Source organism: Bufo bufo, chromosome 8, assembly GCF_905171765.1.
Source record: "Bufo bufo chromosome 8, aBufBuf1.1, whole genome shotgun sequence".
NCBI lineage: Eukaryota > Metazoa > Chordata > Amphibia > Anura > Bufonidae > Bufo > Bufo bufo.
This window is the reverse complement of record NC_053396.1, coordinates 11,988,546-12,003,829: the sequence shown is the minus strand read 5'-3', so window position 1 is coordinate 12,003,829 and position 15,284 is coordinate 11,988,546. Positions and strand designations below refer to the sequence as shown.

At 44.8% G+C, this 15,284-nt stretch overlaps 1 protein-coding gene across 1 annotated transcript in view; it reads right to left on the bottom strand.

Annotated features, from left to right (window-relative positions):
* Window positions 1-1,996: 1,996 nt before the first annotated feature.
* Window positions 1,997-15,284, bottom strand: part of SYCE1 (synaptonemal complex central element protein 1) — a 23,445-nt gene continuing 10,157 nt past the window's right edge. Inside the window, exons 3-13 of the mRNA XM_040442153.1 lie at window positions 6,310-6,353; window positions 6,167-6,226; window positions 5,691-5,765; window positions 5,555-5,602; window positions 4,293-4,347; window positions 4,087-4,176; window positions 3,912-3,975; window positions 3,602-3,668; window positions 3,406-3,523; window positions 2,979-3,068; window positions 1,997-2,196 (exon numbers count right to left, since the gene is read on the bottom strand). Of these exons, the coding sequence (XP_040298087.1) occupies window positions 2,049-2,196; window positions 2,979-3,068; window positions 3,406-3,523; window positions 3,602-3,668; window positions 3,912-3,975; window positions 4,087-4,176; window positions 4,293-4,347; window positions 5,555-5,602; window positions 5,691-5,765; window positions 6,167-6,226; window positions 6,310-6,353 (859 nt within the window). The 3' untranslated portion in view covers window positions 1,997-2,048. The remainder of the gene's footprint in view (window positions 2,197-2,978; window positions 3,069-3,405; window positions 3,524-3,601; window positions 3,669-3,911; window positions 3,976-4,086; window positions 4,177-4,292; window positions 4,348-5,554; window positions 5,603-5,690; window positions 5,766-6,166; window positions 6,227-6,309; window positions 6,354-15,284) is intronic.

Here is a 15,284-nt window from a genome sequence, read left to right as displayed (position 1 = left end):
CGTACGTCAGGAGGTCAGAGCAGCGCGGGACCATGGACGTGCTGTAAAGTGTCCGGAGGCCCCCTGCTGGAAAGGTGAGTATTCCAAGCGCAGCGGGAAACCACGGAGCGGGAGTAATAGCAAGCGCTTTACTCCCGCTCCGTGGTCACATGACACAAACGAATCTTCGATGCAAAAAATTTGCATCGAGGATTTTTTTGTGTCGAATTACTCGATTTAATCGAGTAATCGTTTCAGCCCTAGCTGTGGCTATGCATTACAGTACAAACCAATTGCAGATACCCCCTGGTGTACTCGGGTACTGAACTTGTAGCCCTGAGTCATGTTAACTAAAGGCTGTATTACACTGGCCGATATTTCGGCCACTAATCGCTAACGGGCGTTCGCACGAACGCTCGTTAGCTATAATCTTGAAGTGTAGTACTGCCGTTGATTGCCCGATGAACAAGCAACATTCATCGGGCAATTCAGATTTTTATGAATTCTGAATTCTTATAGTTCCAGTCCAGTTTTCTCATGCTGTCTTGTTTCTAGTCTGTTTCTTGCCGGATCGCTGGTGTTCAGGTCTGCTTAGTTTGGTCTTTTTGTCTACGGGTCCTTCTGCCTACCTGTAGTAAGTCAGGGTCAGTATGGTAGATTGGGATGTCTATTAGGGACAGATTTAGGGTCGGCGTGTAGGGACAGATTTAGGGCAAGATTCTGGGAAAGCTAGAGTCCGGGTCAGTTATCCGCTCAACATCAGTGATGAGCGGCAGGGTCAATATTCGAATTCGTGATATTTTGTGAATATTTGGGCAAATATTCGTCATATATTCGCGAATTTGAGAATTCGTAAACTCCAGTCATTATTTTCTTGATTGCGAAAAATCGGCAATCAGAAGATTCGGGATATGAAAATTTGCGATCAACACTATTTCTTAGTTTTTTTTGGTTATTTTTAAACTAGATGGAGGCTAGGAGGACACTCTTTTGTTCTCCATTTAGCTAAGGTAACCCTATGGACATGTTTGGTGTGTATGTTGAGAGCTTCCTCAGCATACATGCTAAGTTTAATGTGATGCTAAAAAACTGTTTGGACATCATGATGGCGGCTGGACACAAAGCGGCAGAACGGACCTCAGCTATAGCAATCACTTTTCCTGGGTGCTAACAGTGTCTCCTGATTCTCAGTAATCCCCAGACTTACAGTAGGGCCAAACTGTGTACCAGCCGGACAAGAAATATGACAAATCACAGAGTTAGCAGAGAAGTGAAGGAAATACGAACTCACCGACCGATGACTGGTGATGGTAGTCAGAAGATGGAAGAAACGGATGTTGTGGATGATATGGTAACTGCCAACTTTCCTATTGGTTGCTAGGGATGTTGCTAAGGGCCGATATTCGCAATAAATTTGCGATAAATTTGCGATTAGAATATTCGTGAATACGAATATATAGCACTATATTCAAAATATTCGCGAATTCTCGAAGTGGCGATATTCGCGATTCGAATATTCGCACTCAACACTTGTAAGAAATAGTGTGGGGGACTATGCTACGCCATACAACCGTATCCAGTAAAAAATAAAAATATATATATCTATACAGTATATATAATGATCATTGTTGTTGTTTTTACTGCGGTACCCTATGAGTGACGTTGGTACTGTATGGCATCCATTGGGGCATTTTTTACTGTGGGACCCTATGAGTGACGGTTGGTACTGTATACTGCACGGTATTAATTTCTTAACATGGAAGCCTATGGGTGATGGACCTTCCAGTATGGCACTTGTCACAGACGTCCATTGGATGTATACGTCAGGAACATATACCTCTGATGGAAGGCTGCCTATACAGAGCCTGGCCCCTACAGATCTGCTCTATTGGCAGCATAGGATGGGATTTTGTCTTACCCCCTATTATCATGTCGAATTTCCAGATCCATTTTCCATAACCTTCCCGATGTGTGCACAGACGGTAATAATGACAGGCACTGGATACGACGGAGAAAACTTTAATAAACTATGCAAAACAGAAATAAACCCACTCAAGGATTATTAACCCTTATGTTGTTCTCTGCCTGGAGAATGTGAATAGAATACTCCTGGGAAGGAGGGCGACCCCCTTACTGATCTTCGGTTGGGGCTCATCTGCAGGAGCCGGTGACACCAGAGGCAGCTTCCTTTCGGCATCTTCCAGCCACGATTTCAGCCTGTCATCCACAATACACACAGGACTGGTTATAGACAATGCAAAATATATAATTGATGCTAAAAACGGATTGACTTTAGGAAGCTGCTGTTTTTACAAAGGCTATACAGAATGAGTTGGGGGAAGGGGGGGGGGGGTCAGGGAAAAGCCTATGGTTTTGCACGCAAAGTTAATAAGTTTTGTCTGCGATTGTGTTCAGTGGTTCCGTTGTTTTCTTTTTGTGTGAATGCAATGAGTTATTGATGCGTGAAGAAAAATTGAAGAATAACCCCCAACATCTCCCAGCAACCATCAATGAAAAACACATTGCATCCGGATGCCTTCTGAACGTCCATTCATTTCTATAGGGCCCGGGCTGAGTGAGAAACGTACAATATAGAACATGCCGCGCAGAGATGATCAGTGATAAACGGCGCTCATGTGCACAGACCCGTTGATGCTAATTGTTTACAACACGCATTGCATCCAGAAAACTCGCTCGTGTGAAAGAGGCCTAACTGGGAAGACAGCTCTGGATGTGACAATGGGACTTAGAATTTGAGCAGCAATATGGTTGTGGTCATGACCTTACACCTAGAAAGCCTGATGATAAACTTGTGGGTTATATGTGATTATGAATTGTAAAGCAACATTCCTACATCTTAATAAAACCCGTCTGACAGGTCAGAAGACACAATAAAGCGCCTATAAGATGCTTTTTTTTTTTTTTATAATTTTTTCCCTTGCACATAACCTTGGTGCACTGCCACGGAGACGGGTTACTGCCTCATGCAAGTTACTTACCTGTTATATTTGTTTTCTACTTCCGTCTGCCGCGCTGTCGCCTCCTCCAGCATGACCTTGGCACGTTCGTTTTCTTCCTCAAATAGCTTTCTGTAAGGTCATGACAGATACACATCAGAGCCATGCAGGGGGATATTTAGTATAGGACAGACCACAAATTACTGTTCCCTTTTTTCATGGGCCTTCTGATGTAGGCACCAAAAATGCATAATTCAAGTGGCGCCTCCAGACGCCCTTCTCTGCCTCCAGCACAATGGGATATCTGTGTATATTTTTTAAGAATTCCCTATACAACACATTGCACTTCTAAGACCTCTAAAGTCTGATTTTCGGGACCCTAGAATCAGTTGTTCAACACAGTTATATCCTGTCATTTAGTGCAAACTGTCACGATTAAAATCCCGCGAGGGCGCTCTTCATGTCTTACATTGCACATTTCGCTTCTTCGCTATGCAGGAAGACGTTTTCTGCAGTCAGGACACCTTCCTCTCTCAGTTTGGCCTCAGATTCTTCAAGTTCTTTCAATTTGGCTAATTTCTCCTTCTCTATAATTAGAAATGATATATCCAGGAACTGATAAGATAGAAGACCACTTTTTGAATAGTAAGTTGCTGACCACTTACCTTCCTGTAGAAGCTCATTTTTCCGCTCCGTCATTTGATCAGTCTCTGCTTCAAGTCTTTTTGCATCCTGTAACCAACATATATGATTTTTGATGAAGTTGTCTTTACAAAGTGGTTTATAGTATGGGGAATCTGCAGCTGCATTTGTAATTGGGTCAATATACTGAGGGGCCCATAGGTCCCTACTAATACCAGTGCTATATGCTAGAATGATGGACCCAGCATGGTCACCCCATCCACCCTATATGGTGAAATTAGAATCTGAAAACCATTGCTTTAGCTAGGATTTCCTTGTCCCGCATCTCCTTACGTAAAACTCTGCCAGAGCCTTGTGCTTTTTCATCAGATCTTCCATTTGCTCCTGAAATTCCATCCTAAATCAGTACAGAAAACAATAAAATAAAAGTGATTCATTGTAAGGGTAAATCCGGCCACTATGGCGGAAAACAACAGGGATCTGCTCAATGCAGCCCTACATCCCTCACCGCTGGTCTCTCTGCTTCTGCTTCTCTTCCTTCATTTTGTTGGCCAGATTGTCAATCTTCTTTTTGATCTCCTCTACTTGCTCCTGCTGCCTGCAACGATTGAAGGCGATGGAGGGAGGCTTTAGATGTGTGTGCTAATAGCAATATTATTTTGTGTAATTGCTGTTGTGTCGGCTCTTAAATATCAGGTCACAACCTCTACTTACTTCTGTTCCTTCTTTAACTGATCCTCACGTCGTAGCTTCAGGATCTGGATGGTTTCTGAAAATACAACCGCATTCTGGTTCTTTCTGTGCCATTTTATGACATAATACAGTGGGTAACGATGCGCCCAAATAATAGCAATATAAGGTGTGCCCCGAGGATGCCACCATAAAGTGTCCGAATATTACCAACATAGGGAATGCCCCACAACGAAATACCTACAGTACCTATGTAATAATAACCTAATGTGCACTCAATGATATAACTATATGGTGCCCAGAAGTTACCACTTCACATGGTCCAAATAATACCGTCATGTGGTGCAGGTTTCTATAATTTGTCCATAGTTTTTCCTTAAAGGGATTATCCAGGCATTTGACATTGATGACCTGTCCTGAGGATAAGTCATCAGTATCCGATCGGTTGGGGTCCGATTATCGGGACCCCTGACGATCAGCTGTTTGAAGAGGCCACACATCGGTCAGTCCCACTTAAAGGGAACCTGTCATCAACTTTATGCTGCCCATACTAACGGCAGAATAAAGTAGAGATGGGTGAGTTGATTTCAGAGGTCTGTCATTTAATAGTTAAAAGTAAGTGGTTGCTGAGAACCAACATCACAATCATTGCAGACTGGGCCTGGAGAAGAGTCCCGGCCACCTGAGAAGAGTCCTGGTTACTCATGAAGTCCGGCTGATGACTGACCGGCTTCTACCTAGTTTTCTCCCTTTCTCTCTAGGAGAGAACTGCCAGTCATCAGCAGACGGGGGGAGAGCAGGAGATTATAATAACCAGGACTCTTCTCAGGTAGATCTGACTCTTTTCAAGGCCCGTGCTGCAATGATTATGATGCTGGTTCTCAGCAACCACTTACTTTTAGCTCATGAGTGACGCACCGCTGAGATCAGCATTTCAGTCACTACTTTATACTGCCCTCAGTGAGGTCAGCATAAAGGTGATGACAGGTTCCCTTTAAGTGAACGGGGCTGAACTGCAATACCAAGCACAGCCACTATACAACGGAGGGAGCTGTACTTGGTGAGCTATGAGAAGGCTGCGGCACTCACCGGAGCTCTGGTAACCGTAGCGGTCTCTTCGAACAGATGATTGGCGGTGGTCCCGGGTGTCGGACCCACGCTGATCTGATATTGATGACTTATCATGAGAATAGGCCATCAATATAAAATTCCTGGACATTTGTTTTGCATTAGAAGTGTTTCAAATATAGTAGAGCGCACAGTATCTTCCGTAAACCCATTCTCACCTTGCTTTTTCACGAGTATTTCTTTCAGCGACGCTTTTTCTGCATATACTGTAAGACAATAGGATAACACACAGCCCCATATACAATACATTCACAGAACGACGCACACCACGTCCAGTCCATCGCGGCCGCTCACATTTCTGTAGTTCACTCTGTGCCGCTTCTATCTCCTTGTCTAATTCCTGCTTCTCGGCCGCTACCTGCTCTCCATCTGCAGATGTAAAGATCCCGCAGTGAGCTGGAAATATAGGAATCACTATAGTCTTACATTGTGGTGCCAGATTATCAAATATTCCACACTGTCAGATGAACAGGGATGGCCAAGATGAATGTGTACTTTACTGCTCTAGGGTCAGCAGGTGACGCCCCCAAGGACCAGGCCAGGACTGTCGGAAGCAATACTTTGTAGCATGCCGGATTATCAGGACTATAATGGATGTAACAGGACGGACTCTCTACAGAATTTCTGCAGCGACATCTATCCGAGTGGGTGAGATTCTAACAAACCATTTATGCTGCACATTTGCTATACAGATGTCAGCCATAGCAATGTATAGGATGAAATCCGCCTGTAATGCCTGCATCTCAGAACACCTCTCGTCTCCTACTTACCTTTCTGGGCGGTGGTGATCTTCTTCAGGACATCGTCCATCTTTGGGCCCTTACTTCCAGCTGTGTAATAAGAGGATACATGAGGTCAGTACTCTGAAGAATCGTCACCTCTCCTCCATGTTCTCAGTGTATACGGGACGCACCGCCTCGCAGGTCTTCATACTGCCGCAACAACTGCTCCATGGCACTGCAGAAGAAGGAGAGAAGAGCTCAGAAATCCAGAAAACTACTTCACCCATCATGTGCCATACTGTCTGCTGAGCTGCTGTATCTACCATGTGTGATACTGTCTGCTGAGCTGCTGTATCTAATCCTATCCTCTGTGATACTGTCTGCAGAGCTGTGTATCTAATCCTATCATGTGTGATACTGTCTGCTGAGCTGCTGTATCTAATCCTATCATGTGTGATACTGTCTGCTGAGCTGCTGTATCTAATCCTATCATGTGTGATACTCTGCTGAGCTGCTGTATCTAATCCTATCATGTGTGATACTGTCTGCTGAGCTGCTGTATCTAAGTCTATTATATATGATACTGTCTGCTGAGCTGCTGTATCTAAGTCTATTATACAGTCCTGATCAAAAGTTAATGGGCAATAAATCCCATTTTACATTGCTGGATCATAACAAGGTTCCAAGTAGAGCTTCAACATGCAACAAGAAGAAATGGGAGTGAGACAAAACATTTTTTGAGCATTCAATTAATTGAAAATAACGATTAAACTAAAACAGGCTGTTTTTCAGCTGATCCAAAGTTTAGGACCACATGCCTTTAAAAGGCCAAATCTGTGCAAAGATGTGGATTCATTGTCATTCTCTGTCACGTAGTCACACGTTGTGATGGCAAAGGCAAAAAAACTCTCCCTTTTTGAACGTGGTCGGGTTGTTGAACTGCATAAGCAGGGTCTCTCACGGCGCGCCATCGCTGCTGAGGTGGGACGCAGGAATTTCTTAAATGATCCTGAGGTTTATGGAACAAAAAAGTCAAGTGGAAGACCCAAAAAAAAAATGTCACCAGCACTGAGCCGGAGGATCCAATTGGCTGTCCATCAAGACACTGGACGATCCTCGACCCAAATGAAGGCCCTTACTGGTGCTGACTGCAGCCCCATAACCATCAGACGGCATCTGAGACTGAAGGGCTTCAAAAACAAAAAACGTCTTCAAAGACCTCGTCTCCTTGAACGCCACAGAACTGCTCGTTTGGACTTTGCAAGAGAGCCCCAAACATGGGACACTCAAAGGTGGAAGAAAGTTTTATTCTCTGATGAGAAAAAATGTAACCTTGATGGTCCTGATGGTTTCCAACGTTACTGGCATGACAAGCAGATCCCACCTGAGATGTTTCCTACGCTCCACAGTGGAGGGGACGCCATAATGGTCTGGGGGGCTTTTTCCTTCAGTGGAACAATGGAGCTTCAGGAAGTGCAGGGGCGTCAAACAGCCGCTGGCTATGTCCAGATGTGGCAGAGAGCATTCCTCATGACTGAGGGCCCTCGTCTGTGTGGTAACAGGACAACGCTACAGTACACAATGCCCGCAGGACAAAGGACTTCTTCCAGGAGAATAACATCACTCTTTTGGCCCATCCGGCGTGTTCCCCTGATCTAAATCCAATTGAGAACCTTTGGGGATGGATGGCAAGGGAAGTTTACAAAAATGGACACCAGTTCCAGACAGTAGATGGCCTTCGTGCGGCCGTCTTCACCACTTGGAGAAATGTTCCCACTCACCTCATGGAAACGCTTGCATCAAGCATGCCGAAACAACAACGGCCGAGCTACTCATTACTGAGTTCATGTTTGGAAGTTGGATTTCTGTTTTGGGGGGGGTTTAGGTTTTTTTTGGAGGTGTGGTCCTAAACTTTTGATCACCTGAAAAGAAGCCTGTTTCAGTTTATTCGTTGTTTTCATTATATTGAATGCTCAAAAAATGTTTTGTCTCACTCCCATTTCTTCTTGTTGCATGTTGAAGCTCCACTTGGAACCTTGTTAAGATCCGGCCATGCTACATAGGATTTTTTTGCCATTTTTCAAGTGGTCTTAAACTTTTGATCAGGACTGTATATGATACTGTCTGCTGAGCTGCTGTATCTAATCCTATCATGTGTGATACTGTCTGCTGAGCTGCTGTATCTTAATGTATCCTTTGTGATGCAGTCTGCTGAGCTGCTGTATCTAAGTCTATCATGTGAGATATTGTCTGCTGAGCTGGTGTATCTAAGCGTATGAGTGATACAGTCTTCTGAGCTAAATCTATCATAAGTGATACTGTCTGTTGAGCTGGTGTATCTAAGGCTATCATGTGCGATACTATTTGCTGAGCTGGAGTATCTAAGTATAAGTAATGCAGTCTGCTGAGCTGGCGTATATAAGCATATGAGTGATACAATCTACTGAGCTGGGCTATCTAAGTCTATTATGTGTGATAATTGCTGAGCTGGAGTATCTAAGCTTATGAGTGATACAGTCTGGTGTATGCTAAGCTTGTGTATCTAAGTCTATCAAGTGTGATACTGTCGGCTGAACAGGTGTATCTAAGCCTATCATGTGTGATAATGCCTGCTGAGCTCGTTTGTGCTCGGATCGGCTCATGATGAGAGGGTCCCCTACCTAAGCCTATACTCCCCCTCCTACCTAGAAGCAGCAGAGTTATGCCGGAACTGCTTATCGAAGGGTAGCCTAAAGGGGCCAAAAGAACCATGCATAGGAGTTTTGAAAAGACTTTGATAACAGAAACTACAAAACCAAAACTCGAAAGCCAGTGACATTTCGTATTAAGGATCCGGGATATAACGCATGGAACACTCGGAACTGCGACGACCCAACCGTTTGATGACATGTACTGGCACCTTATGCATGGACGCCGCAGCTGCCGCGCCCATGCGGAAGGAATGTCCTGTGATCCAGAGAGGACCGACCCCTGAACCTGTCAACTAAACCTGAATGTACGTAAGAAAGGCCGCGGTGGTTAGCCGGGCATTGCCTAGTTCGAGTACGGGAGAACATGCCGGCTTGGACTAAATACTACGCAGCCAAGCCTCCAAGGCCTGCACCGGACACCATCTGCTGTCCGTGGGAAAGTATCTGACCGCCACCGATTCCCCCGGCCGTGACGTCTTGGACGAGGCCAAGGTGAGGACATAGATGGACCCGCGCCGGATGAGCTGACCTTTCTGCAAGCACCCAGCCAGCGTATTGGTGCCCATGAGCTCGCCTGACCTGAGGAATCCATTGAAGGCCAGGTACAAGACTGTTTCTACCAGAGCGCTAACCTGCGGCCCGAACGGTTTACCCTGCAGTTTGTCTGTCACGGCCTGAACAAGCTATCGGTAAATGGCTGACGCACATGTCGTTTCACAACAGACATCTTGCGCAAACCCTTCAACGCCGCTTTGATCGGGTGGGCGGAGAAGAGTGACGGTAGGTCCGGCTGTAGGATGTACCAATGGTGCTGAATACCTGCCAGGTATAGTTAACAGTGCTATAGGACAGGTTTAACCACCTCAGCCCCCAGTGCTTAAACACCCTGAAAGACCAGGCCACTTTTTACACTTCTGACCTACACTACTTTCACCGTTTATTGCTCGGTCATGCAACTTACCACCCAAATGAATTTTACCTCCTTTTCTTCTCACTAATAGAGCTTTCATTTAGTGGTATTTCATTGCTGCTGACATTTTTACTTTTTTTGTTATTAATCGAAATTTAACGATTTTTTTGCAAAAAAATGACATTTTTCACTTTCAGTTGTAAAATTTTGCAAAAAAACCGAGATCCATATATAAATTTTGCTCTAAATTTATTGTTCTACATGTCTTTGATAAAAAAAAAATGTTTGGGTAAAAAAAAAAAGGTTTGGGTAAAAGTTAGAGCGTTTACAAACTATGGTACAAAAATGTGAATTTCCGCTTTTTGAAGCAGCTCTGACTTTCTGAGCACCTGTCATGTTTCCTGAGGTTCTACAATGCCCAGACAGTACAAACACCCCACAAATGACCCCATTTCGGAAAGTACACACCCTAAGGTATTCGCCGATGGGCATAGTGAGTTCATAGAACTTTTTATTTTTTGTCACAAGTTAGCGGAAAATGATGATTTTTATTTTTTTTTTCTTACAAAGTCTCATATTCCACTAACTTGTGACAAAAAATAAAAAGTTCTATGAACTCACTATGCCCATCAGCGAATACCTTGGGGTCTCTTCTTTCCAAAATGGGGTCACTTGTGGGGTAGTTATACTGCCCTGGCATTCTAGGGGCCCAAATGTGTGGTAAGGAGTTTGAAATCAAATTCTGTAAAAAATGACCTGTGAAATCTGAAAGGTGCTCTTTGGAATATGGGCCCCTTTGCCCACCTAGGCTGCAAAAAAGTGTCACACATCTGGTATCTCCGTACTCAGGAGAAGGTGGGGAATGTGTTTTGGGGTGTCATTTTATATATACCCATGCTGGGTGAGATAAATATCTTGGCAAAAGACAACTTTTCCCATTTTTTTATACAAAGTTGGCATTTGACCAAGATATTTATCTCACCCAGCATGGGTATATGTAAAAAGACACCCCAAAACACATTCCTCAACTTCTCCTGAGTACGGAGATACCAGATGTGTGACACTTTTTTGCAGCCTAGGTGGGCAAAGGGGCCCATATTCCAAAGAGCACCTTTCGGATTTCACAGGTCATTTTTTACTGAATTTGATTTCAAACACCTTACCACACATTTGGGCCCCTAGAATGCCAGGGCAGTATAACTACCCCACAAGTGACCCCATTTTGGAAAGAAGACACCCCAAGGTATTCCGTGAGGGGCATGGCGAGTTCCTAGAATTTTTTATTTTTTGTCACAAGTTAGTGGAAAATGATGTTTTTTTTTTTTTTGTTTTTTTTTTCATACAAAGTCTCATATTCCACTAACTTGTGACAAAAAATAAAAACTTCCATGAACTCACTATGCCCATCAGCGAATACCTTGGGGTCTCTTCTTTCCAAAATGGGGTCACTTGTGGGGTAGTTATACTGCCCTGGCATTCTAGGGGCCCAAATGTGTGGTAAGGAGTTTGAAATCAAATTCAGTAAAAAATGACCTGTGAAATCCGAAAGGTGCTCTTTGGAATGTGGGCCCCTTTGCCCACCTAGGCTGCAAAAAAGTGTCACACATCTGGTATCTCCGTACTCAGGAGAAGTTGAGGAATGTGTTTTGGGGTGTCTTTTTACATATACCCATGCTGGGTGAGATAAATATCTTGGTCAAATGCCAACTTTGTATAAAAAAAATGGGAAAAGTTGTCTTTTGCCAAGATATTTCTCTCACCCAGCATGGGTATATGTAAAATGACACCCCAAAACACATTCCCCACCTTCTCCTGAGCACGGAGATACCAGATGTGTGACACTTTTTTGCAGCCTAGGTGGGCAAAGGGGCCCATATTCCAAAGAGCACCTTTCGGATTTCACAGGTCATTTTTTACAGAATTTGATTTCAAACTCCTTACCACACATTTGGGCCCCTAGAATGCCAGGGCAGTATAACTACCCCACAAGTGACCCCATTTTGGAAAGAAGAGACCCCAAGGTATTCGCTGATGGGCATAGTGAGTTCATGGAAGTTTTTATTTTTTGTCACAAGTTAGTGGAATATGAGACTTTGTATGAAAAAAAAAATAAAAAAAAAAATAATCATTTTCCACTAACTTGTGACAAAAAATAAAAAATTCTAGGAACTCGCCATGCCCCTCACGGAATACCTTGGGGTGTCTTCTTTCCAAAATGGGGTCACTTGTGGGGTAGTTATACTGCCCAGGCATTTTACAGGGGCCCTAATGTGTGGTAAGTAGGTAAATGACCTGTGAAATCCGAAAGGTGCTCTTTGGAATGTGGGCCCCTTTGCCCACCTAGGCTGCAAAAAAGTGTCACACATGTGGTATCTCCGTACTCAGGAGAAGGTGGGGGATGTGTTTTGGGGTGTCATTTTACATATACCCATGCTGGGTGAGAGAAATATCTTGGCAAAGACAACTTTTCCCATTTTTTTTATACAAAGTTTGCATTTGACCAAGATATTTATCTCACCCAGCATGGGTATATGTAAAAAGACACCCCAAAACACATTCCTCAACTTCTCCTGAGTACAGAGATACCAGATGTGTGACACTTTTTTGCAGCCTAGGTGGGCAAAGGGGCCCAAATTCCTTTTAGGAGGGCATTTTTAGACATTTGGATACCAGCATTCTTCTTACGCTTTGGGGCCCCTAAAATGCCAGGGCAGTATAAATACCCCACATGTGACCCCATTTTGGAAAGAAGACACCCCAAGGTATTCAATGAGGGGCATGGCGAGTTCATTGAAAAAAAAATTTTTTGGCACAAGTTAGCGGAAATTGATTTTTTTGATTTTGTTCTCACAAAGTCTCCCTTTCCGCTAACTTGGGACAAAAATTTCAATCTTTCATGGACTCAATATGCCCCTCAGCGAATACCTTGGGGTGTCTTCTTTCCAAAATGGTGTTATTTGTGGGGTGTTTGTACTGCCCTGGCATTTGAGGGTCTCCGCAATCATTACATGTATGCCCAGCATTAGGAGTTTCTGCTATTCTCCTTATATTGAGCATACGGGTAATGAGATTTTTTTTTTCCGTTCAGCCTCTGGGCTGAAAGAAAAAAATGAACGGCACAGATTTCTTCATTCGCATCGATCAATGTGGATGAAAAAATCTCTGCCAAAAAAAGAAAAAGGAGGGGAAAGGCGTCTGCCAGGACATAGGAGCTCCGCCCAACATCCATACCCACTTAGCTCGTATGCCCTGGCAAACCCGATTTCTCCATTCACATCAATCGATGTGGATGAATAAATCATTGCCGGGATTTTTTTTTTTATATATACAAAGTGTTTGCCAAAGTATATGAACACCGCCACCTCCTCAGCTCATATGCCTCGGCAAACATATCTTTTACTGCAGAGGAGAAATCTCGTCTTGCAGCGCCGCATACACCGACTTGCGTGTAATCTGACAGCAGCGCAATGCTTCTGTCCGAATGCACATCAGTGCTGCAGCTGGTCGATCGGATGGTCCACCTGGAAGGTAAAAAAAACAAAACAAAAAAGAAAAAACCAGGCCGCAAAGCAATAACTTTATTAACTTTAGAACAGAACATATTAACTTTTTTACTTACCGGTAATTTTTTTTTTTTTTTTACCTTTATAGAACAAACCTCTCCTTCCCCATGGGACAATGTGCAAAGCGCAAATCGCCCAAAGATGTGGCGAAGTACGTTATGCACTTTATCCCAGGTGAAAGGAGAGGTTTGCAGCAGCTGTGAGAGAAAGGGCCCTAATAGCCCTGTGTGCCTGTCCTGGTGAGATGTGATCCCTATGCTAGGTGTACCTGTGTGTGGTACTTCCGGAAACACTCTCCTAAGCATAGGGCAGGGTGGTCCGGACAGTCAGGACAGAAATAGCGGGTGTCACGCCTTATTCCACTCCTGCTACAGACACGACATTTTTTTCGGGGTGGCGGTTGGGTTGAGGTACCAGCAACGACACTGGGGAAATGTCGCTCGTGTAGACGGCTAACTACACTGGTGGATGGGGCCACGGAACCTCCTGGGTAAAGGAGGTTCTCGATGATCTCTTCCTGGAATTTGAGGAAGGATCGTGTTCTCCCAGCCTTACTGTAGAGAACAAAACTATTGTAGAGCGCCAATTGAATTAAATATACAGACACCTTCTTATACCAGCGTCTGGTTCTGCGGGAAACTAAATAGGGAGCCAACATCTGGTCATTGAAGTCCACCCCTCCCATGAGCGCATTATAGTCGTGGACTGAGAGGGGCTTTTCAATGACACGGGTTGCCCTTTGAATTTGTATTGTCGTGTCTGCGTGAATGGAGGAGAGCATGTAAACGTCACGCTTGTCTCTCCATTTCACCGCGAGCAGTTCTTCGTTACACAAGGCAGCCCTCTCCCCCCTTGCAAGACGGGTGGTTACAAGCCGTTGGGGGAAGCCCACGCGACTAGTTTGCACGGTGCCACAGGCGCAAATCCGTTCTAGAAACAAATGCCTAAAGAGGGCCACACTTGTGTAAAAATTGTCCACATAAAGATGGTACCCCTTGCCGAATAAGGGTGACACCAAGTCCCAGACTGTCTTCCCACTGCTCCCCAGGTAGTCAGGGCAACCGACCGGCTCCAGGGTCTGATCTTTTCCCTCATAGATCCGAAATTTGTGGGTATAGCCTGTGGCCCTTTCACAGAGCTTATACAATTTGACCCCATACCGGGCACGCTTGCTTGGGATGTATTGTTTAAAGCCAAGGCGCCCGGTAAAATGTATTAGGGACTCGTCTACGCAGATGTTTTGCTCAGGGGTATACAAATCTGCAAATTTCTGGTTGAAATGGTCTATGAGGGGCCGAATTTTGTGGAGCCGGTCAAAAGCTGGGTGGCCTCTGGGACGGGAGGTGGTGTTGTCGCTAAAGTGCAGGAAACGCAGGATGGCCTCAAATCGTGTCCTGGACATAGCAGCAGAGAACATGGGCATGTGATGAATTGGGTGCATTGACCAATATGACCGCAATTCATGCTTTTTTGTCAGGCCCATGTTGAGGAGAAGGCCCAGAAAAATTTTAAGTTCGGAAACTTGGACTGGTTTCCACCGGAAAGGCTGGGCATAAAAGCTTCCCGGGTTTGCGGTTATAAATTGTGTGGCATATTGGTTGGTCTCTGCCACGACTAAGTCCAAGAGCTCCGCAGTCAAGAACAGCTCAAAAAATCCCAGGGCCGTACTGATCTGAGCCGTCTCAACCCGAACTCCAGACTGGGCGGTGAAAGGGGGAACTACTGGTGCGGCTGAAGTTGGTGACTGCCAATCAGGGTTTGCCAGCACCTCAGGGATTCTAGGGGCTCTACGGGCCTGTCTGTGTGGTGGCTGCGACGGGGTAACTAGTGCACGTGCCACCGTACCAGCTTCAACTGCCCTTCTGGTGCTCGCTACTTCACCATGTTGTACGGCAGTGCTGGTACTAGGTCCAGGAAGGGCTGCGCTGCTGGTGTATGCCTCACCACGTGATCCGGCAGCGACAGCCCCACTCTGCTGCTCTTGAAGCGGATCCTGCATAACC